Source organism: Oryza sativa, chromosome 3 (assembly GCF_034140825.1).
Source record: "Oryza sativa Japonica Group chromosome 3, ASM3414082v1".
Taxonomy (NCBI): Eukaryota; Viridiplantae; Streptophyta; class Magnoliopsida; order Poales; family Poaceae; genus Oryza; species Oryza sativa.
In genome coordinates this window covers 9,118,446-9,138,079 of record NC_089037.1, presented here as the reverse complement: position 1 = coordinate 9,138,079, position 19,634 = coordinate 9,118,446, and the positions used below count along the sequence as shown (strand labels likewise).

The 19,634-nt window shown below is 45.2% G+C and overlaps 5 protein-coding genes across 7 annotated transcripts; 1 reads left to right on the top strand and 4 right to left on the bottom strand.

The window, feature by feature from the left end:
* Positions 1–1,913: 1,913 nt before the first annotated feature.
* LOC4332393 (E3 ubiquitin-protein ligase RDUF2) lies at positions 1,914–3,394 on the bottom strand. The gene has a single exon (XM_015772526.2). It carries the CDS (start codon positions 3,162–3,164, stop codon positions 2,325–2,327), a length of 840 nt encoding a protein of 279 aa, XP_015628012.1. The 5' UTR covers positions 3,165–3,394; the 3' UTR covers positions 1,914–2,324.
* Positions 3,395–6,933: 3,539 nt separating this feature from the next.
* LOC4332392 (uncharacterized) lies at positions 6,934–8,249 on the bottom strand. 2 transcript variants are annotated; one of them, XM_015775080.2, is made up of 3 exons: positions 7,882–8,249; positions 7,597–7,773; positions 6,934–7,189 (listed from the first exon to the last, which is right to left on the bottom strand). In XM_015775080.2, the coding sequence occupies exons 1-2, from the start codon at positions 8,197–8,199 to the stop codon at positions 7,639–7,641; spliced, it is 453 nt and encodes a 150-aa protein (XP_015630566.1). In that variant the 5' UTR covers positions 8,200–8,249; the 3' UTR covers positions 6,934–7,189; positions 7,597–7,638. The 2 variants fall into 2 exon arrangements, with proteins under 2 accessions (XP_015630566.1, XP_015630568.1); XM_015775082.2 differs by having other exon boundaries at positions 7,625–7,773.
* A 240-nt stretch (positions 8,250–8,489) lies between these two features.
* LOC4332391 (hsp70 nucleotide exchange factor FES1) lies at positions 8,490–11,901 on the top strand. 2 transcript variants are annotated; one of them, XR_010739771.1, is made up of 7 exons: positions 8,490–8,704; positions 8,869–9,014; positions 9,580–9,630; positions 10,034–10,192; positions 10,440–10,661; positions 10,753–10,855; positions 10,984–11,897. XR_010739771.1 is itself a non-coding variant. In NM_001417497.1 (6 exons), the coding sequence occupies exons 1-6, from the start codon at positions 8,619–8,621 to the stop codon at positions 11,528–11,530; spliced, it is 1,155 nt and encodes a 384-aa protein (NP_001404426.1). In that variant the 5' UTR covers positions 8,491–8,618; the 3' UTR covers positions 11,531–11,901. The 2 variants fall into 2 exon arrangements, 1 of the variants encoding a protein (NP_001404426.1); NM_001417497.1 differs by lacking the exon at positions 10,034–10,192 and having other exon boundaries at positions 8,491–8,704; positions 10,984–11,901.
* LOC4332390 (pentatricopeptide repeat-containing protein At5g59600) lies at positions 11,799–13,532 on the bottom strand. Its single transcript, XM_015775076.3, has one exon. It carries the CDS (start codon positions 13,439–13,441, stop codon positions 12,032–12,034), a length of 1,410 nt encoding a protein of 469 aa, XP_015630562.1. The 5' UTR covers positions 13,442–13,532; the 3' UTR covers positions 11,799–12,031.
* Positions 13,533–13,922: 390 nt separating this feature from the next.
* On the bottom strand, positions 13,923–19,535 carry LOC4332389 (protein TOC75, chloroplastic-like). The gene is made up of 7 exons (NM_001417494.1): positions 18,190–19,535; positions 17,548–17,769; positions 17,325–17,432; positions 16,178–16,372; positions 15,827–16,075; positions 15,201–15,455; positions 13,923–14,669 (listed from the first exon to the last, which is right to left on the bottom strand). The coding sequence occupies exons 1-7, from the start codon at positions 19,372–19,374 to the stop codon at positions 14,430–14,432; spliced, it is 2,454 nt and encodes an 817-aa protein (NP_001404423.1). The 5' UTR covers positions 19,375–19,535; the 3' UTR covers positions 13,923–14,429.
* Between the last annotated feature and the right edge of the window lie 99 nt (positions 19,536–19,634).

Below are 19,634 nucleotides of genomic sequence, written 5' to 3'. Positions count from 1 at the left end.
TGAATGTCAACCTACAGTTCAGGGAAGGAGTGACGACATGGACGTTTTCATGGAAATTGTATCACAGTTTTTCTATCCTGGGGCTAAAGAAAGGCCTTCTGATAACTAGCAACAGAAAATTAACCACGTATGCTGAAATAGCTTATCTACTCCAGAGTAAACCATTGAGTCCGTTAACAAAGAAGAAACCAAACAGGTCGCTTGATAACTATTCACAGCCAGCAGTTGATGCAAGAAAAGTAATGCAACTCGTTAGTATTCCTTAGTCACTAGCCAATAGATAGGAATCTCCAGGTGCAGAAAACAACCAAACAATCGGTTCCATGAGCAACCATGAAGTACAGTTGCACTCCAGGAATGACAAGGTGAAGACCAAGTAACACACGATAACACTGTTAACTCAGAAAAGTATGTTCTACTAACTGCACAGTTTGTGCTTAAAAGTAGTAGACACGGACTATGAGCCAAAGTTTTTAAGAAATGAAAACCATTTCTATCCTCAAGTGTGAAGAGTGAAAGATAATTGGCATTTCATTTCTGCTGCAGGCAATAAAGATTGGTATTAGATGTTTCAATATTCACCATGGTAAAAGAGATGTAGAAACAAGCAGACAACTAAGGCATGGAACTGCACGATAAGTTGGTAGGAGGATGGGCAGGCAAGAAAAAAGCTAGCAGGATATGAATATTGAACTTGAGTTCTGTTTGAAATCCTTCTGCTCTAAGTAACTTTGAAGTTACTTCTCTGTCCAAAAAATAATCACAGTAGAGTATGATCAGGTATAGAAGTAACAAAAGAGAACACAAATATAAATTGGTAAGAAAAATAAGTATGCTATTGCATGAAACCGAGCCTTACGGAAAAAACAAAAGCATTCCATGGTAACTACATCCACATAAAGCAGGATAATCAATATGTTTCTTCTTCCATAACACTAAGCCATTAACAAAAGGTTGCTAGAGAATGTTTTTTGGGTTGCATCAATCCATGTTGCTACTGCAGCCACATAAACCATGCATGATTGCAAAATCCAAATAGACAACATGATAAATTGCTACGGCATAACCATAGAAATACAATAAAATGTCATTATGTTGCTATATATCATAAAAGAACACAAGGGAAAGGAAAGCAAGCACATAAGAAACAAAAAGGAAATTTCACAGTTAGGCCAACCACTATGCATTAACATTTACATTAAGAGAAAGAAACCACAGGAATGAACATAGACAAAGAATCACCATGCATTTTGCATGATACTGTAATATTATTGTTCAACAACCCTGCCGCAGAGGGAAATGGGAACAATACAACAATACTACCAGCAACTCTAGAAAAGCACCGAGTGATGAAGAAATAGAATAGCTAGACCTGCTATGATGAAGTTACACATAAACCATGCCTGCATTTAAGCATCCATTTATGGGCACAGAGCAATCTGTTAATTGTTCAGAGATATAGGAAAAGCCAAATAATTTGTTAGCTGAGTGATGCTGTAAATGTATTATCTAACCATATTACAAGTGTAAAGCACCATACACCCCAGATCCCAAATAAACCCCCACGATAGTTTAACTCATTGAAGAAACAAACCTACTATCTTGGTATTTCAACATTACAAAGTACAAGCATACCACAGTCAGACTCAATTATGTATTATTAGTTTCACTCTTTATCAGAATAATGAAAACATGACAGGGCAGCATGTGAGACAGGACACAAAAGAAACAACAGGCCTGACATAATGAGGTTGGCATCCCTATTCAGCAACCGTACTAGCTCAAGATATGATCAAGACATTATAGTGTCTTATGTCTAGATATTGTAGCAAAATACTATGCGAAACGTATTATCAATATTAAACAGGACACACAAAAGCTTATATTCAATTTCACCAGGAGAATACGAACAATAACAAATAAAAAAGGCTGAAATTTTATTAGAACAAGATATTGCAAATCAGAAATCTTCTTGGCCCAATCCAGTATATACACAAACAGTACAGAGGTAAGAACAACACTTTGTTCTCTCTGACTACAACATTGCAACAATTGATTTACCCAATAAATTCACTGTCATTCCTTTCATGAAGTCCTGTGCTTCTTCCTCCTAATTTGCTTTCCAAACTAATTTCCAGTTGTTTGCTATTTTGCTCGTGGCCATCTCTAAATAAACTCTTAAAACGGGACAAAGTGGAAAAAAATCGCAAGGTTTTCATTTACATCAAAAGTCCCAAGAACTTATAATCTGGGTTCCCTTCTTATACTAAATCCTACTTATTCACCACTATCAATAGGAGATCGAGTTACCGAGAAAACTGCGTTCAGCCACTACGGGACTGCGATGATGAACTCTCCGGCCGACTGCTCCGACCAAAACAACCAAACAGATTCCTAAATACACGGCGAATCCGACCTTCGCCGCCATCGACATGGCCGTCGCCCTCCGGCCACGTTACCCGCCTCGGCCCGACGCCGTTACTGAAGCCCCCATCCAGTTCAGTGTAGACAACCGGAAGCTGCTCCCTTGGCCCACCGGCGAACCTCCCGACGGCGAATCCACCGCGTGGGAGTCGCCAGATGGTTAGTCCCGCATCTGCCTCCGACTCGGGGGCCGCGGCCGCCGGTAGCTCGCGGCGGCAGACGGGGCATGAGTTGCGGAGGGAGAGCCAGGGCAGGATGCAGTCCTGGTGGTAGACGTGCTTGCACGGCATCTCCCGCGCGGAGGCGCCCGGCTCGAACGCCTCCTGGCACACCGCGCAGTGCGCCCCGCTCCCGGCAACCGTCACCGACGGCATCGACTCCACCGCCGCCTTCGACGCCGGCGGCCGCGGCGCCGCCGCCTCGAGCCGGGAGAACTGGTCGAGCAGGCGGTGGAAGCCCGACCCCATGAGGAGGTGCGACACGTCGCCGGGCAGCGGCCGCAGCCCGTCGCCGGAGCCGTCGTCGTAGTAGAGCTCGAACCCGGACAGGGACCCTCCCCGGAGCACGATCACCGGGTTCATCGCCCCGCGCCGGCCGCTCCCGCCGCCGCCGCGCGGCGGCGGCTGCGGGAACTGCTCCAGGAAGCCGCCGTCGCACTCCGGGCAGACGACCGTGGACGGCGACACCCTCACGAAGCGGCTGCAGTGGTAGCACCAGTACGACACCGGAGAAGACGCCATCCGCGCCTTGAACCAAATCGCCCCCAAACCAAACCAAACCAAATCGAACCAGAAACTCAAATCGTCTGCTCCAAAACTCCAGACGCAGATCGAGACGGGAAGCCGAGGCGGGATCCGAGGAATCCCACGGAGGCGAGGACGCCGAAATCCCCAATCGAATTCGCCGCCGGATTCGAATTGGGGGTTTCGGGGAGGAGAGGAAACTAGGGGAGGCGGAGGAGGGGAATTGCGGGGTGGGTGAGTGGGTGCGCCGCTTTTATTTGGGACGGCGCGTCGTCGCGGGGGGGCGGCGCCGTCGAGGTCTGACGGCGGCCGCACGTGGAGCGCCGCGATTGGGTGGGATGTGCTGACGGCGTTAGCTCTGTAGAGTGACGTTGACTGGTCAGACGGGCCGGGAGTCAAAGGGGAGGCAGGGATGGATGGATGGGAGCGCCGGCGAGCCGACGGGTTAAACAGCCGCCGCGTGGATGGAAGAAAGGAGGCGGTTTTGACTTGGCGGTAAAACAAGTTGAGTACTTCAACATTTTTTTTTGAGAAACAGTACTTCAACAATTGTATTAGTTTTTATTTGGATTCCAACTTTTTTCTTCGAACGTCCAACTTTTCCGTCACACCAAATGTTTAAACACATGCATTGAGCATTAAACGCAGACGAAAAAAACTAATTGCACAGTTTGCATGTAAATCGCGAGACGAATCTTTTGAGTCTAATTACGCCATGATTTGATAATATGGTGCTATAGCAAACATTTGCTAATGACGGATTAATTAGGCTTAATAGATTTGTTTCACAATTTACAGGCGAAATATGTAATTTGTTTTGTTATTGGTCTACGTTTAATACTTCAAATATATGCCCGTATACTTAAAATAAATTTGGCACGTGAACTAAACACGGCCTAGGTGGTACTACTCAGGTTCAAAACAAAAAGCTTTTCGTGCTAACGATACAAGGTGCCTTTATTTTTCATAATTGCTACGAAACTTTCGTAAGTTTTTTCCTCCAAAACTTTTAGATTTGTGAAATCAGATCACTTTATAATTTGTGTATAAAGGAAAAGGAATTGCTAAAAAGAAATTTTCACACATATCAAGCGTAAGATCTCGATGCTAACCAATCAAATTATAGTTGAACACAAGTTTATAAGTTTATATAAATTATATCGTAGATACAATATAATTATAATGCAGTTATATAATTACACTTTAATTATGTTATAGATGTAACTGGAAGTTTTTAATAATTCAAAAAATTGATAAATTTTAGATACTCCCTTATTTTTTTTGGCAAATCGATATTTATAACTTTTAAAGTATTTATATGGTAAGGACATGTGATATTATATTATATTTATATTGAAAGTACTTTTATATATGTTACTAATAGCACATACATATATAGTCCATAAAATTAGTGATCAAACCGTAATATTGTAAAATGTGTAAAAATTTAATACGTCTTATATTTTAATTTAATACGTCTTATATTTCGGTATGAATGGGATACACGGTAATATAGTGTTGGCTGATGACCACTTGTGGCACGATGTTGGTCTTCTTTTTTCCGAAACATTGGTGTAAACACACACTTGTTATATGTGTACGCACACTTAGCCTACAAGAGCTATATATAACACTTCGACAGATTGAAGCAACATACTCCATTTTAGATTGACAAAATCACTATAAATATCTCAACATCAACAAATGTATCAACTATCACTAAAAATATAATCAGTTATATTAAGAATTTAAACTTGGATGAACAAGTTTAAAAAGCTTAACTGGTTGAGCTATGCTTGATACAATCTACAATGGTCTCTTCGATCCCTTACAGATTATATAAAAAAGCATGAAACTTAAGGATGGTTGTGCAAAATAATTACTATACTGCTCTAGGTTCGATGGATTTTCTGTTTCTGCCCCTGTGATGGTAATTGGAGCTTAATCACCGTGAAGGCATGTTCTATCATATGCTCATTATTTTGCAGAGGCTCATGCGTCCCAAAAAATAAGGGGACATGTCGGCCATAGTTGACAGTGTAACATGGGAGAAGTTATGCTTTCCTACGCGTTTTGGCATAAAAGAAGTTTATTCACATGTAGTACTAGCAACACACAGCTGTAAAACCTAATGCCTCCTGGTGAAAATATTATTAACAGCTCCAGATGTCTACGTGAATGGCCACTGTTGCTGTAACATCCCTTTCGTTCACTCGCTTTCATAACGAGTCAGCGGTACATGCTCCCTGCTCGGGTCAAATCCTGGCTCATGATGTATCCTTCCGAGTCTCTTAATCATAATTAACTCCCTGTGATAAACAAATGAAAGCTAAAGGCAGCTGTGGGGAAAGACACCCATCCCGCTTCGTATGGATCAAGCAGCACAATTGACACCGCCCATCACACATGCCCTGCACATAGTTGCATGCCACAAATTGGCCAGAGTACACAGATGCCAAAAATCAGGGAGGTTTGACATGTGCTTCAAGTCCATGTCAGGAATGAGATCAAATCGTTAGAACCGACCAAGAAATTTCGGGGGTGTTTAGATGGGGCTAAAACTTTTTAGCCCATGTCATATCGGATGTTTGGACGCTAATTTAGAATATTAAACATAAACTAATAAAAAAACTAATTTCATAAATGAGAGCTAATCCGCGAGACGATTTTTTTAAGCCTAATTAATCCATAATTATCAAAAGTTTACTGTAGCATCACATTGTCAAAATCATGGCGTAATTAGACTCAAAAGATCCGTCTCGCGAATTAGTCCAAGCTTATGGAATGGGTTTTATAATTAGTGTATGTTTAATACTCCAAATTAGTATCCAAACATCCGATGTGACAGGAACTTGGAATAAGTCCTGAAAACCAAACAGCCCCAGATTGCTGTCATCTTCAACAAGACATGCTACACAACACCATGTCTTGTGAACAGGGCCTGTTAAGAAGCTTCCTCTCCATCCCTTGAAGTCTTTTATAGTCGCTGTTATTCAACAGGGTCTATTAAAAAGAACACTTCTTTTCAACACCTACAGATTGAATTTCGTGCGGCCACTAGGTGGAATTCAGGTACTACTTATTTATGTGTTAGAAATGCAGTCACACGTTACACAAAATTATTTGACAAGATGCTTTGTCTAGAAAAGAAAAATATCACTTCAATCCACCACCAAACTTAAGACCTGTGATGCTCCATACTGTATCAATCATTTATACTTCATACAAACATTTTTAACACTACTCCCTTCGTCCCAAAATAATTTAACTTAAGATGGGATATGACCAATCCTAGTATAATGAGGGAGTACGCTACATATGTAACAGGTATTCATACTCCAGCATACAGAAGTGGGTTTATTCCTAGGGTCTTAGCTTATGGAACATAGACGTCAATAACGTATGGCACATTTCACAAAAGAAAGAACACCTTTTTTTCATCCTTCCAGAAGGATAGCAATCAAAGAATAAAACATAGATCTAGCTGTGGCTTTCAAGGCTCACTACAAAAGTCAATGCCTAACCAGTCCAAATCCAACCTAAACACAGGAGCAATAATATATAACAACCATCCAGCTTCAAAAGCAACATGCATAATTCAACAATTTCAAGCTGATCTGATGCATAGCTTCAGTTTTAACAGTATCCAGATTGATACAGCTCGTTGAACCTTTTAGCAAGAAAGTCGATAGCTGTGTATTAGCCTCAATAATAGAACGGTGCTATTTTTCAGAACAGAAGATGCCCCAACAAAAGTAAAAACAAATGACCAAGAACATGCTATTGTTTTATTTGCATTGAAATGCACCATGTTGACCATTGAAATGCACCATGTTGACAAGACAATTCAATCGTGAATTCATGATACAGAATTTACGAGGCACTTCTAGTACAGCTTCTCACAATTCATAATAAGAAAAATTGATAAGAAATGATATTAATTCGAACAACTTATGGAGAAAAGGACTATCACTCTTTATAATGGCATCAAGCCAATGCAAAGTCACATGTCGAATATCGATCTGCAGTAACAGAGGAACCCTGTGAGTGCACAAATAACCTAATGAAACTAATTACAATGGATTCATTTATGCACGTGCCCTCATTCATCTAAAGAACATCCAACGAAGATGTATTCCCCACACTTGTTAAAGAAAAGAGAGGTTTAGTATCTTATGCAACTAATTGCTATATTTACTTAATCAATTCCTATTCTAGCATTCCCTAATGTAGAATGTCACAAGGTTGAATACTCCAAGGTCCAAGCAACCACATATTCAGTAGTAATGGAAACAAAATGGTAGAGTGTTCTGAAGTTAGACCCAATTTGACATTTTTACTGCTATCAAACTTGGTTTCCAAAAAAAAAAAAGTACGAGTACTGGTAAATCAAACAAGCCCTAAGTTAGACAGTGGAAGATGTGCTCACACTGGAAAAGGAAGACGAAGTGCTGTACCAGCAATCAGAAGTTCAGAACTTTCTTTTCCTTCCCCTCGCCTTGGCCCTCTTCTTCCTCGCTTCCTCTTTCTGCCTCTCGGCCTCCTCCCTCTCAAACTTCTCCCTCTCCCTCTTCTGCAGGAAGTCGGTAACCGACAGGTAGATCACCTGCATTGCCAAAACAAACAAAGCAAGAGCGAAGATGAACACAATATCCAGCAACGCTATGCGCCAATTCATGGACAAATGCTTTAACCGCAAGCACACATCACGCACCCCGATGGTGAGGATGGAGAGCCCGACGAACGCGACGGTCAGGAGCACGGACACCACGGTGGCGGTGACGCTGTCGTCATCCGCCGCCACCCTCATCATGGCCTCGGTCTGCTCCATGGGCGCGTCAACTTCCCCCGCCGCCGCCACCGCCGCTCGGCCGCGGCGCAGCCTCGTGAGCCGCAGCGGCCTCGTCGCTCCGCCGCATCTCCCACCGCGACGGAGAGCAGCGTACCTCAGGAAGAGCGGCAGCGGCGTCGCCTGAGCCGGGGACGACGGGAGGACGGCGAGGGAGAGCGGGTGCGCGTGCGCTGCCGCCATTATCCTCGCCTCGCGCCGCCCGAAGCGGAACGAATGGTCGGAAACCGAGCGGACAAAACAGCTGGGCCAATCCGATCCTAAATGGGCCCGCGTGGGCCGGCCCATAGGGTTCGCGTGCGGTGGGTGGGCCCGCCCGCCCGCCCGGCCGGCCGAGTAAATTCCAGAGGGATCCATCCCTATCCCCAACCTTCTTCTCCCCCACGCCGCGACGTGACGTGACGTCACGCATTTGTCACTTTCTCGTAGCACTCTACCCCTATCTAATCCGGTGCAGCACGAGAAGAAGAAGGGGAGAGAAAAATATCTCGCGCTTCACACGCAACGCAAGAACTCGACGAGGCGAGCGAGCGATCGAGCGGACACCGGCGGCATCGTGGGAACGGGAAGGCGTGGGGGAGGGAGGAGGGCGACGGTAGGGGATGGCCGGAGATCGGCTGAGCTGGTCGGGGCTGCTGAAATGGAGCCTCTCCTACGCCGACGGGACGCGGCCGTCTCGCGCCATCAGGTGAGGAGGATTTGGCTTGCGGAGGGTTGATTGCTGTTGGGGAAATTGGAATGTGGCGGGTTCTTTTTTTCCGTTTCTTTTCTTTTCTTTCTTCTTGTTTGCTTGAGTTGTGTGGCTGATGGTGGAGAGTTGGTTGGGGGTGTGTGGGTGGTGGTGCGCGGCAGCGAGGAGGAGCGGAGGTGGTTGGCGGAGGCGGTGGAGCGTCACATGATGGTGGACGTGGTGAGCCGCATGAGGGAGATCGCGCTGCTCATGAGCACCCCGCTCTCCGTCCTGGAGGCGCACGGCATCACCCCCGACGACATCGAAGGTATGTTTCGGTTGGGTTGTCAGTACAGACCAGCGGTTGTGGTTGATTTGAAGGATTAAGCATGAATTTGAGCGATCAATTTGCGATTCGGATGATGAACTAGGAATGATGGATATTCGGGAACTAGGAATATGGATTCTTGACTCTCTTTTCTTTTCGGTTGGCGATTTGGATGATGAACTAGGGATGATGGATTTTCGGGAACTAGGAATATGGATTCTTGACTCTCTTTTTTTAGGTCGGCCGCGGAGAAGGGTTCTTGTCTACTGAATTCTTTGTAAAATTCGTGCTATGGTGTTACCAACTTGGAAGTGCCGGGCGTAACATATGGTACTCGGGAAATGTTCTCAGCAAATTGAAAATTTTATATCATCTAAAAGTTACTTACGGTTTTCGCAATCCGTGCCTACTTTTGAGATTGGCAAGGATTCGTTTTTCCGTTGTTCTGAAATTTCCCGGGAAGGCGTTATTAGAGTGCGTCTGCATGATTGCATCTCTTTGCAAGTTCATGATATTCCCTCTGTTCTTCTGCTGAAACTGACTGGAGTGGATTTGAATATTGCAGGTTTACTGGCTGAGTTGCAGGTACATGTCGAGTCTATTGACATGGCAAACGGTACGTCTAGCCGTGGTCCTCTAGACTCTAGAGCATCACCATTTTGTTCCATGCTTTACTACTGTTGTTCATCATGCTTCATCTGTGTTGTATGTTCATCATTCGAAAGCTATGATGCATAATCACATATCTACCATTCTATATTAGCATAACCACAAAAGAACTGAGGAGCCTTCACATTCACACAATTCAAGCTAGGGTCTGGTCCTTGAACACCATTTTACAAAATGTACATCCCAAACAGCACTAGCCGTCCAATATATGTGCGCCTTTGTTAGAACTCTCCACCACCATGAGTTTGTACTCTTTGCATAATCTATGTTTCTTACTATTGTATTGCTGAGTTGCTATATATGTGATCTCAAATCCATTCCTTAAGTTAAATCTACAATTCCATCTGTAGGAAACAAATGTAGCACTTGGAGGCATACATTACTGGTGTCAAAATGAGTACTTTCATAACATTGGATGATTCAAAGGCATTTGTAGTTACTGTTGAGGTGGCTAAACAAATGGGCGGAGGCAACCATAGTGTTTTTTGCAATAAAACATTGTTTTTCAGGTGAATTCTCAGCTTCCCCTTCCAATACAGCACTAATACAACTTCCAAGGGGAGCTGACAGATAGTTGTCGGATTCCTAGACTCACTTCACAAACCAATTCAATAAGACAAAAAAAAAGTTTGAAATCTGGAAACAAGGAGCATGTGACAGTTAACAACCAAATGTTAACATATTGTCGGTGTGAATTGTTTCATATGTTTGTAACTTTGTATGCATCATCTGTTGACCTATTTTGTTTTTCTTTAGATCTTCATTCTGTTGGTGGCTTGGTTCCGGTTATCAAGTACCTCAGAAATTCTAATGCTCGTATCCGAGCCAGAGCAGCTGATGTGGTAACTACAGTTGTTCAAAACAATCCAACTAGTCAGCAGCTGGTCATGGAAGCCAGTGGCTTTGATCCCCTTTTATCTAATTTTACGTCAGATCCTGATCTCACTGCCCGCATAAAAGCTCTTGGTGCACTATCCTGTAAGTATGTTGTCTATCTTTTTCAGATGGTGACAATAATAATAATACCTTGATGTTCCCCTCATTGACATTGTTCCCATTTCATGTTCAGCCTTGATTCGGAACAACAAACCAGGTGTTTCTGCTTTTCGTCTAGCCAATGGATATGCAGGACTAAGAGATGCATTGACTTCAGAAAGTGCAAGGTTTCAGAGGTACTTTAGTATAGTTGATCTGACCTGAGCCATCTTATTTAGTATTTGGCAACATTGACTTCAGATAAGTGAGGAGTATTTGGCAATGCTTATGTGCTTTTGACTGACACGCATGCTGTCTCTTCCAGGAAAGCACTGAACCTCACGAATTATCTGCTTAGTGAAAGCCATTCCGGTTGCTCGGTGTTTGCACAGCTAGGTTTCCCGCGGCTTATGATGCATTTGGTGTCCAGTGATGACTTGGGTGTTCGAGAAGCTGCATTAGGAGGACTGCTTGAGCTTGCAAGGGACACGACACTGGGAAGTAGGAGTCTACTAGCAGATCATGACAGGCTTCGACGGCTTCTCCAGGCACGTATAGAGAGAATAAGGATGATGGCTCCAGAAGACCTTGATGCTGCACGCGAGGAGAGGCAACTCGTAGATTCACTGTGGATTACGTGCTACCATGAACCGTCCACACTTCATGTGGAAGGTCTTCTTGTTTTGCCTGGGGAGGAATGTTTCGAACAACCTCCTGACGTGGCTGGTAGATTCTTCGAGCCTCTGCGGCGAAGTTCGGCAAGGAGAGCACCTTCTAATGAGAGATCAGATCCAGGAGATGGAACTGGGGGAGGAATGATGCTGCTTTTAGGTCCATCCCCAGGCAGTAGATCAAACTCGGGGAGTAATTGATCACTCTGGGATGTGAATTACATGGAAAAGGAGACTGGGAGTCTGCTGTCCTCTTATGTACATTGTGCAGGGCTAGTGCTATAGAGTGTTGCTGTTAAGGGGCTAGTAAAAAGTAAATAAATAATTTCCCAGTTTCGAAGAAATGTAAGTGGAAAATATGTGTGATGTTCAGCAGTGTATAATATGTCTGATGTTTAGCAGTGTGTAGTCTCATTATACAATAGAAATGCGAAATACTTTTGTGTAAGAGACCTAAACGATGGTGGGGTGATAGTATGAAATGTAAATGTAGCGCCCAAAATAGAAGTCACCCTGTACATGTTATGTTGTATGTGGAAGGAGAATACAGGCTGAAATTATCTCTGCATCACATGTTAAAAAGATGTTGAATCAATTAACCTGGGGGTGAATAGATCATTTCCTCCGACTATTCTGCATTTCTGCGTTACCCCCAACCTACAAACCTTCTTGTTTCTGCTCGTCTCTGGCTGATCATCCCCATTACAAAGAAGTCTCCACCCAACTATAGCTATCAAGCTTCTTCAGACGCCGTCTCTTCACCAACCTCTTGATCTTGAAGACATCATCCTGCTTGCCAGCGTTCGCCAGCGCACTCGAGAGCAGGAGGCAGCTCGCCGCATTGTCTGGCTCGACTGCAAGCAGGCGCGACGCCGCAAGCTCCGCGAGCTCGATGTTTCCATGGCTTCGGCACGCTCCCAGCAGCGCGCCCCAGACGAAGCGGTCGGGCTCCAGGGGCATCGCCCTGATGAAACCGTACGCCTCGTCGAGCCTCCCGGCGCGGCCAAGCAAGTGGACCATGCAGGCGTAGTGCTCCAGCCTCGGCTCGACGCCGTACTCCACCTGCATGGCTCGGTACAGGATCTTCCCGACCTCGACCATGCCGCCGTAGCTGCAAGCTGTCAGGACGGCGGTGAACGTCAGGTGGTCGGGCTTTGCGCCGTCGCGCAGCATCCGGTCGAAGAGGCCGACGGCTTCTTGGCAGTGGCCGGAGTTCGCCAGCCCGAAGATCATGGAGTTCCATGTCACCGTGCTCCTCTGTGGCATCTTGTCGAATAGCCGGCGCGCTTCGAGCACGAGACCGCACTTGGCGTACATGTCGACGAGGGCGCTGCTGACGGTGAGCTCTTGCTCGACGCCGGCCACGACAGAGTAGCCGTGGACTTCCTTGCCATGCTTCACGTCAGCGACATTGGCGAACGCGGGCAGGATGGTACTGATCGTTGCCGAGCTTGGCAGGACACGGCCGCCGGCAACCATCATTGCTCGGAACAGTGCGCGTGCTCTGCCGTACTGAAAGTTCAGTACAGAGCCGGAGACGCGCGATGTCCATGTGACCACGTCCGGCTGGAACCCGTCGTCTTTCATGGCGCCGACTAAATCGCCGGCCATCAGGTCATCGCCCGCCAGCGCGAAGCCTGAGACGACGATGTTCCAGGTGACCAGGTCGGGACACAGGCCGATGCCCCGCATCTTGACGGCCAGCGCCAGCGCGTGCTCCGGGAGGCCGTGGCGCGCGTAGCACGCGAGCAGCGCGTTCCAGACGACCGGGTCCCCGCGCGACGCCATTTCGTCGAACACCTTGCGGGCGCTGGCGACGAGGCCGCACTTGGAGTACATGTCAAGGAGCGCGGTGGCGGCGACGGCGTCCGAGGCGAGGGCGGGGCGGGTGAGCACGAGCGCGTGGATGAGGCGGCCGGAGGCGACGTCGGCGAGGTGCGCGCAGGCGCGGAGGGCCGTGGGCACGGCCCCCGGCCAGGGGTCCACCGTGCCACGGCTGCCAGCTTGGAGTCTGACCCCGGTGAAGAAGAGGCGGAGGACGTCGCCGTGGTGGCCTTGCCGTGAAGAGCTTGTGAGCTGCCTCATCCATGAGCTGGTTTTCGCCGGGCACATTTGCCGCTGATCCGAACCGGTGTAACGCTGTGGCTGTGTTGCATTTCACTTCAAATGAAGGAAAACGCTTCAGTCTGAGCTAGAACCGGACGGGATGGGAGAGTAGAACCACAGGGGAATATCTTTCCAAATTTCAGCTAATCAATCAAAAATATACATGAACTTTGAAATCTAAATTTCACTATAGTAGCTGGTCCCGTTCATTTCTACAACAAGATTTGGATGAAGATCAAGATTTTTGTGGCACGTTTTTTTCAAACTGCTAAACAGTGTGTTTTGTACGAAAACTTTCTATACGAAAGTTACTCTAAAATATCATATTAATCTATTTTTCAAGTTCGTAATAATTAAAACTTAATCAACCATATATTAATACCACATCGTTTTGCGTAAAACACTTCATCTTCATCTACAGGAAAAAAGAACACCAAGCTGATGAGGCTTTAGCAGCTCGGGAAGGGACTGAAAACTTGGAACGACAAGAAGAAACGCTTGACACCAGTATGATAGGTCCAAGGTTTGAATTCAGCGGTGCCAAAAGATTCAGATAAACAGGTGAAGCTCTGAGCCGACAAAATGCAGCAACAGATAGGAGTAGTTACCAACTTACCATAGTTCAACTAAAATTTATAGCCCGAATATGGGACAAAACTGCTAGAACACTTTATCTAACCAAAGCAAAAGAACAAAACAAAAAAACTCTAGCACTGAAAATGACAGGAGCAAGTACTTCTGTCAAAGAAGCACCAGACTGCGATCAAATCTTGCTTCCTACACAATACTAATCCTGAAAGCTAACTTCTCACTTTGGATGGAAGCAACATTGCTTCATTATTTCAGCGGGAACAGAAGTTCCTATTCAAGTTGAATCCAGAAACATCAACGGTTCACACAACATGCATAGGTGCTTCAGGATTCTATGCCTGCAAATGAGCTAAACAGCCCACCTCAATGATCTATTATCCACTGGTGGTTGACTGAACTGTTTTCAAAATCTCTCGCCAAATCTGAAGAAAACTGTTCCAGTACCAGCATTGTGATCTACGATGTACTCTCCCCTTACCAAGCCAAGCTTGACGCCAAGACCATATGATGACCCATGACCAACCCGTCGGAAGAACTCTGTGGGGTTCCCTTTCACATCCTTGGAACTGCCAAGGTCAGTGCCATGTTCAACAAATCCATACACATATGTGTTCCTCACAGGAATACGCAACTCACTCGCAACCTGCAGGATTAAAAGATACATAAGTCACCAACAAAGCAAGGATCACTATATGTTGCAAGTAGCCATGGTACTGGCATCAATTATATCTAGTAGTTCTTTGTTTTATAATTCTAAAATAGAGTAAATTTAAGACATTGTATCACAAAACTACAAATTTAGCAACAAATTTATCACAAAACTACAGATTTAATATTGAAGTTATCACAAAACTATAGATTCTAGAGTTTGAATCCCTAGCACTACCGTTATCTTAGAGCTGTAAACGTTGTAGTTTTGTGATTAAATTGACACTAAACCTGTAGTTTTGTGAAATATTTGCTACTTAATATTTATTTTTTGACACTCCATCTTAAATCTGTAGTTCTATAAGAAATTGTGTTAAATCTATAATTCTATGAGAAATTCTGTGTTAAATCTGTAGTTTTGTGATGGTTTTGTCAAAGTATCTATAGTTTTATGAAGTTTACTCTTCTAACTAAGAAGGAAAGTAGGGGTATCATAATATATTGCAAATTCCCTAATAACACTCACCTCAAGAACATTCCTGGAAGCACCCAGTTCACCCATACCATAGCCCCTAACTGAGTAAGGTCCTCCAAGTGTAAATGCATCATAGCTTGGCAGATCTCCTACACAACCTGCATAATGACCATGAAGAACCAAAACAGCTGGAAGTGGCTTGCCAGCACCTTTCTCCTGCTTGTTTAAATTAACAAACTTTGTCAAAGTAAGTTGGTGACGGTTGAAGAATGGGTTTTTGCTTCCAATGCCAAGACCTTGATCCAACTGCAGCCAGCCAAAAAAAAAAAACATATCAAAGGATTTACATTAAACACTAATTTGCACAAACATACAGAAACGATTTACAAAGCAATTGAAATATTGGCAGAAATAGTTGAATTCTATGACCAAAAGGGTTAATATCACAAGTTGTCACTAAACTGTGTCTGAATATTTTCCGAACATTGAACCCTCATTTTATGCAATGTATGAAAGTATCAAACTGACATATCAATAGTACCAAAGGTCTGCCTCGGTAGTTGATCTTTTCCAAAATTCCACACAACTAAGTGTATGACTGAATATTATTCCTAACTACTTGCCAATAACTGAAGGTTTAGTATGTATTCCTGGAATCACAAGGGCACAGAGCATACCTGGAAAATACATCTGTCGCCAATAACTGCACCATTTACAAATTCTGTATTGTCTCTAGTTATATTTGCTTGCAGAAAAGCCATCCGATCTATGCCAGTACCACTGAGGGTTGTGGGAGGTCCATCCATACTCAGGCCACCACTAGGCATTGCTCGAGAACCATGAGTGCAGATGCTGTTGGTTTCATCACGCGTTGTAATCTCCTCTACCACAAGGCCATATGTGAATTTGCTCTGACGTGTGAAGCTCTGAAACCAAGAGCAGTTTCCTCATGTTATTATAGATGATTATTGGAGAAGGCAGCTAATGCATAATAAAAGATGCAAAAGATCATATAAATCTGTGCAAACCTCTGTTATGTTGGCTTTGAATCCAACTCTGTCAACCCAAACAGGTGGAGCTTCATCCATATTGGGGCCAGCAACAAAGACAGGACTCAATTTCCTGGTATTGAAGCAGCTAGTTTTGAAGGTGCGGTTTTTATTACGGTCATCCACACCATCCAGATAAGGATGAACATACTCAAGCTTGAATGAGAGATCATCCTGAAAACCCAAAAAGGCATACACATATGGAATATCAGAAATCATAAGTACTATAAGGCATACACTAGATTGCTAGATCATCTAAAATACACATAGAATAATCACCAGGAATGAAACAAGTCAATGTTTCAAAATGATGCTCACAAACATACAGTACTCCCTCTGTTCCATACTATAAGACGTTTCGGGTTTGTCCTAAATTTGATCGAGTTTGTAAAGAAGTGTAGCAAGATTTTCAACACAAGTCAAATATACTATGCAAATATATTGAATGGTGGATTTAATGAAACTATAATTTGGTGTTGTAGATGTTGCTATGTTTTTTTTTTCTATACACTTGGTCAAACTTGAAAAAGTTTGACTTAAGCAAACCGAAAATGTCTTATAATGTGGAAGGGGTTGTAGTAAGGTACTCCCACCATCCCAAAATATAGCCTTCAGCACGGGTATGAAGGAGAGGGGTAAAAAGACTTGGTTGCCTTCTTGGGATGGGTCAGCTATAGGTTAGGTTGAGGCTATAATAAAGCAAAGGGGTAGAATGGGTAGAAGGGGTATTTTAGTGGAAAAACTCACCCTTTACAAGTACTAGGTAGCATCTATATTTGGGACAAAATTAACTCTAGGAAGTTATATTTTGGAACGGAGAAGTAGCAATTAATGACCACAGTTACATGAAGGTTGATTAGAACAGAAAATTTCCAAGTTCAACATTTGATGCAAGACATGGTTGTCAATTAAAAACAGTTATTTGAGGAGGTTATGTAGACGGTTTCAAAAGTAGACATTCAAGTTTTCATATGAAGTAATCAAACCAGCACGAACCAATATTGTCCCTCTTACAACTGATAACACCATAACACTTGTCTAAACCTACAAAAATTATGTTTATCTAACAGTAACAAAAAGAAAAAAAAAGATAACCAAGTGAAGAGAACATTAATCACGAACTGACCTGAGGGTTGAGCAGGTTGCTGGATGTAACAGAACCAACAATGGATCTGTTTAGACCATAGATGTTCCGGTGCTCAAATGACACAGTTCCTCCAGGTTGAATGGATGCCTAAAATAATTGCCATCAGATACGTCATACGTGTTGGTAGGGATGGATTGGAACGGTGTTGTTAAAATAAAGATTAGAGAAGAATAAAATGTTGGCTCCACAGTAGGTAAATTACCAGAGTTGGTCGGCCTTCACGTCCAGGTACGATGCTCCACTCTGTACTTACTTCAGCTGACTTCGGTTCTAATTCTTTAAGCTTGATTTCAACCACAATGCCCCCTTCTTTTGTTTCATCAGGGCGTGGATTCACCTCTATATTGGAGAATAAAGCAAGTGAATTTATATTCTTCAGAGCTTGCTTCCCTGCTCCAATGTTAAAGATATGGCCAGGTCGAAGCTGCAGGATACAGAGGTACAAGTTACTGAAAACACTAATATATCACATTCAGAATAAGAAATATACTTTTTTCTTCAAGACCCACATATCTGCAACTAATCACTAACAGTGGCAAGAAGTATGTAGTAAACGTTTAACTTCAGGCTTTTTCATGGCACAAAATCATCCCACATGTCATGAAAGGGGTACATGCTACTGCTTTTCTAGAATCAACATGGCGATAAAATTGTATAGTGGCACTAAAAGAATTCCGTGCTACAACCAGAATCCAAAGTAATCACTATGTGGCAGGGTATTCAAATTATCGCTTATACCTTCCTAAACACATGATCTAGTTATATGAATCACTAAGAAAATTCAAAGATGGGAACAAAATTATATTCTCGTATTAACTATAGCAGCTAGCGGTATTTGGTATACCTGCTGTGGGAGCTCCCTGTCTATGATAGGAATTTGGGTATTCCCCTCAACAAAATTTCCAAGCTTATCCTGGAACTGGTACTCCACTTTGGTTATATCCCCCTCGACCACCTCGCAAACAACCTCACTGGTGTTTAGGTTTCCAAAGTTCACCACCTGGGCGCAGACGAACCCCTCATTGTGGTACCATTTCTGGACATGGTCCCTGATCCTCTGCAGGAGCCTAGCGCTCACCTTCTCCTGCTTCTTCATCATTCCTAGCACCTCCCCACGCACGTTATCTGGCAATATGCACGGCTTGGCACCACGAACACGCTGCTGGTAATCACGCTCCTGCTTCCGGAGGTAATCCATCTTCTCCCTCTCTGTCATGTCCTGGTCGAAGTCAACCTGGCCCGACTGCGACATTAGCCCCACATTGATGCACTTGAACTGCTTAGCAGCGCTCCACACGCTCTCGACAAAAGACACGGTGAGGCCAAGGGTGCCATCGGGCTTGGCCTTCCCCTCGAGGTCGACCCTCTCGAACATGCCACAGGACACGAGCGTCTCGAGCTCCTTCAGAAGCTGCGACTTGGTGTACACGCCGCCGGGCTGCAGCGTCACCATCTCGAAGAAGGAATCCTCGGGCCCCGTGAACGCGCCTCCCCCTCCCGCGGCGCGGTCGAAGAACTTGAGCTCGGAGATCTTGTACCTCTTCAGCCCGCTCAGCTTCGTCATCGGCACGTTGATGTTTGCCGGGAGCCCGTGCGGGTCCCAATCCCCCGACGACTTCTCATCCGCGTGCGCCGCGCCGCCGGAGAAGATCCGCGACCAGAACCCGCCGCCGCCGCCACCACCACCACCACCTCCTCCTCCTCCGGCGCCCCATCCACCGCCTCCACCGCCGAGAGGACCCCCGGCGCCGCCCCCGAACCCGCCACCAGATGACGCGAGAAGGAATGCACCAGAGGCGGCGGCAGTGATGGCGGAGGCGAGGGCGAAGGTTTTCGAGCCCTTAGATTCGGATTTGGAGCTGGACGACGCGACGGCGAGGGGTTGTTGGGGGTGGCCGTGGGGCTGCGAGTTGTGCGACGAGGCGGAGGCGGCGGCTGACACGGAGGTGGAGCGGCCCCGCCCCCGGACTCTCCGGGATGGGCCGGCGGCCAGCGGGGAGAAGAAGAGGCTCTGGGAGGTGAGCGCCATTGCGGCCGCCGCGGATGGTGGCGAGGCTTCGGTCTTGCCGCCGGGGGAAGCAGAGGAATTTGGGGGAGGAGGAGGAGGCGGATGGGGGGGCTTTTCTCGTCTAGCCCTGGGTAAGGGTTTTCCTCCCACCCCCTATCTTTTCCACGTTCCACCGGCTTCGCGTGTTCCGGTTCGAGGGTTTAGCCGAGTCTTTGCGTGGCGGCTGAACGCCTTTTTTTTCTCTTTTTTTCACAACATTTTCTGCTTTATATTGCCGGACA

What these genes read in the sequence shown, in the direction of transcription:
- LOC4332389 (NM_001417494.1), bottom strand. Translation starts at nt 19,374, where the DNA reads ATGGCGCTCACCTCCCAGAGCCTCTTCTTCTCCCCGCTGGCCGCCGGC. An exon ending in GCAACCTGCTCAACCCTCAG is followed by an intron (nt 16,373 to 17,324) that starts GTCAGTTCGTGA and finishes TTGGGTTTTCAG; the next exon opens with GATGATCTCTCATTCAAGCT. An exon ending in TCAAAGCCAACATAACAGAG is followed by an intron (nt 16,076 to 16,177) that starts GTTTGCACAGAT and finishes TCTTGGTTTCAG; the next exon opens with AGCTTCACACGTCAGAGCAA.
- LOC4332391 (NM_001417497.1), top strand. Translation starts at nt 8,619, where the DNA reads ATGGCCGGAGATCGGCTGAGCTGGTCGGGGCTGCTGAAATGGAGCCTC. An exon ending in GTCTATTGACATGGCAAACG is followed by an intron (nt 9,631 to 10,439) that starts GTACGTCTAGCC and finishes GTTTTTCTTTAG; the next exon opens with ATCTTCATTCTGTTGGTGGC. An exon ending in GAAAGTGCAAGGTTTCAGAG is followed by an intron (nt 10,856 to 10,983) that starts GTACTTTAGTAT and finishes TGTCTCTTCCAG; the next exon opens with GAAAGCACTGAACCTCACGA.
- LOC4332393 (XM_015772526.2), bottom strand. Translation starts at nt 3,164, where the DNA reads ATGGCGTCTTCTCCGGTGTCGTACTGGTGCTACCACTGCAGCCGCTTC.
- LOC4332392 (XM_015775080.2), bottom strand. Translation starts at nt 8,199, where the DNA reads ATGGCGGCAGCGCACGCGCACCCGCTCTCCCTCGCCGTCCTCCCGTCG. An exon ending in TCTCCATCCTCACCATCGGG is followed by an intron (nt 7,774 to 7,881) that starts GTGCGTGATGTG and finishes TTGGCAATGCAG; the next exon opens with GTGATCTACCTGTCGGTTAC.
- LOC4332390 (XM_015775076.3), bottom strand. Translation starts at nt 13,441, where the DNA reads ATGTGCCCGGCGAAAACCAGCTCATGGATGAGGCAGCTCACAAGCTCT.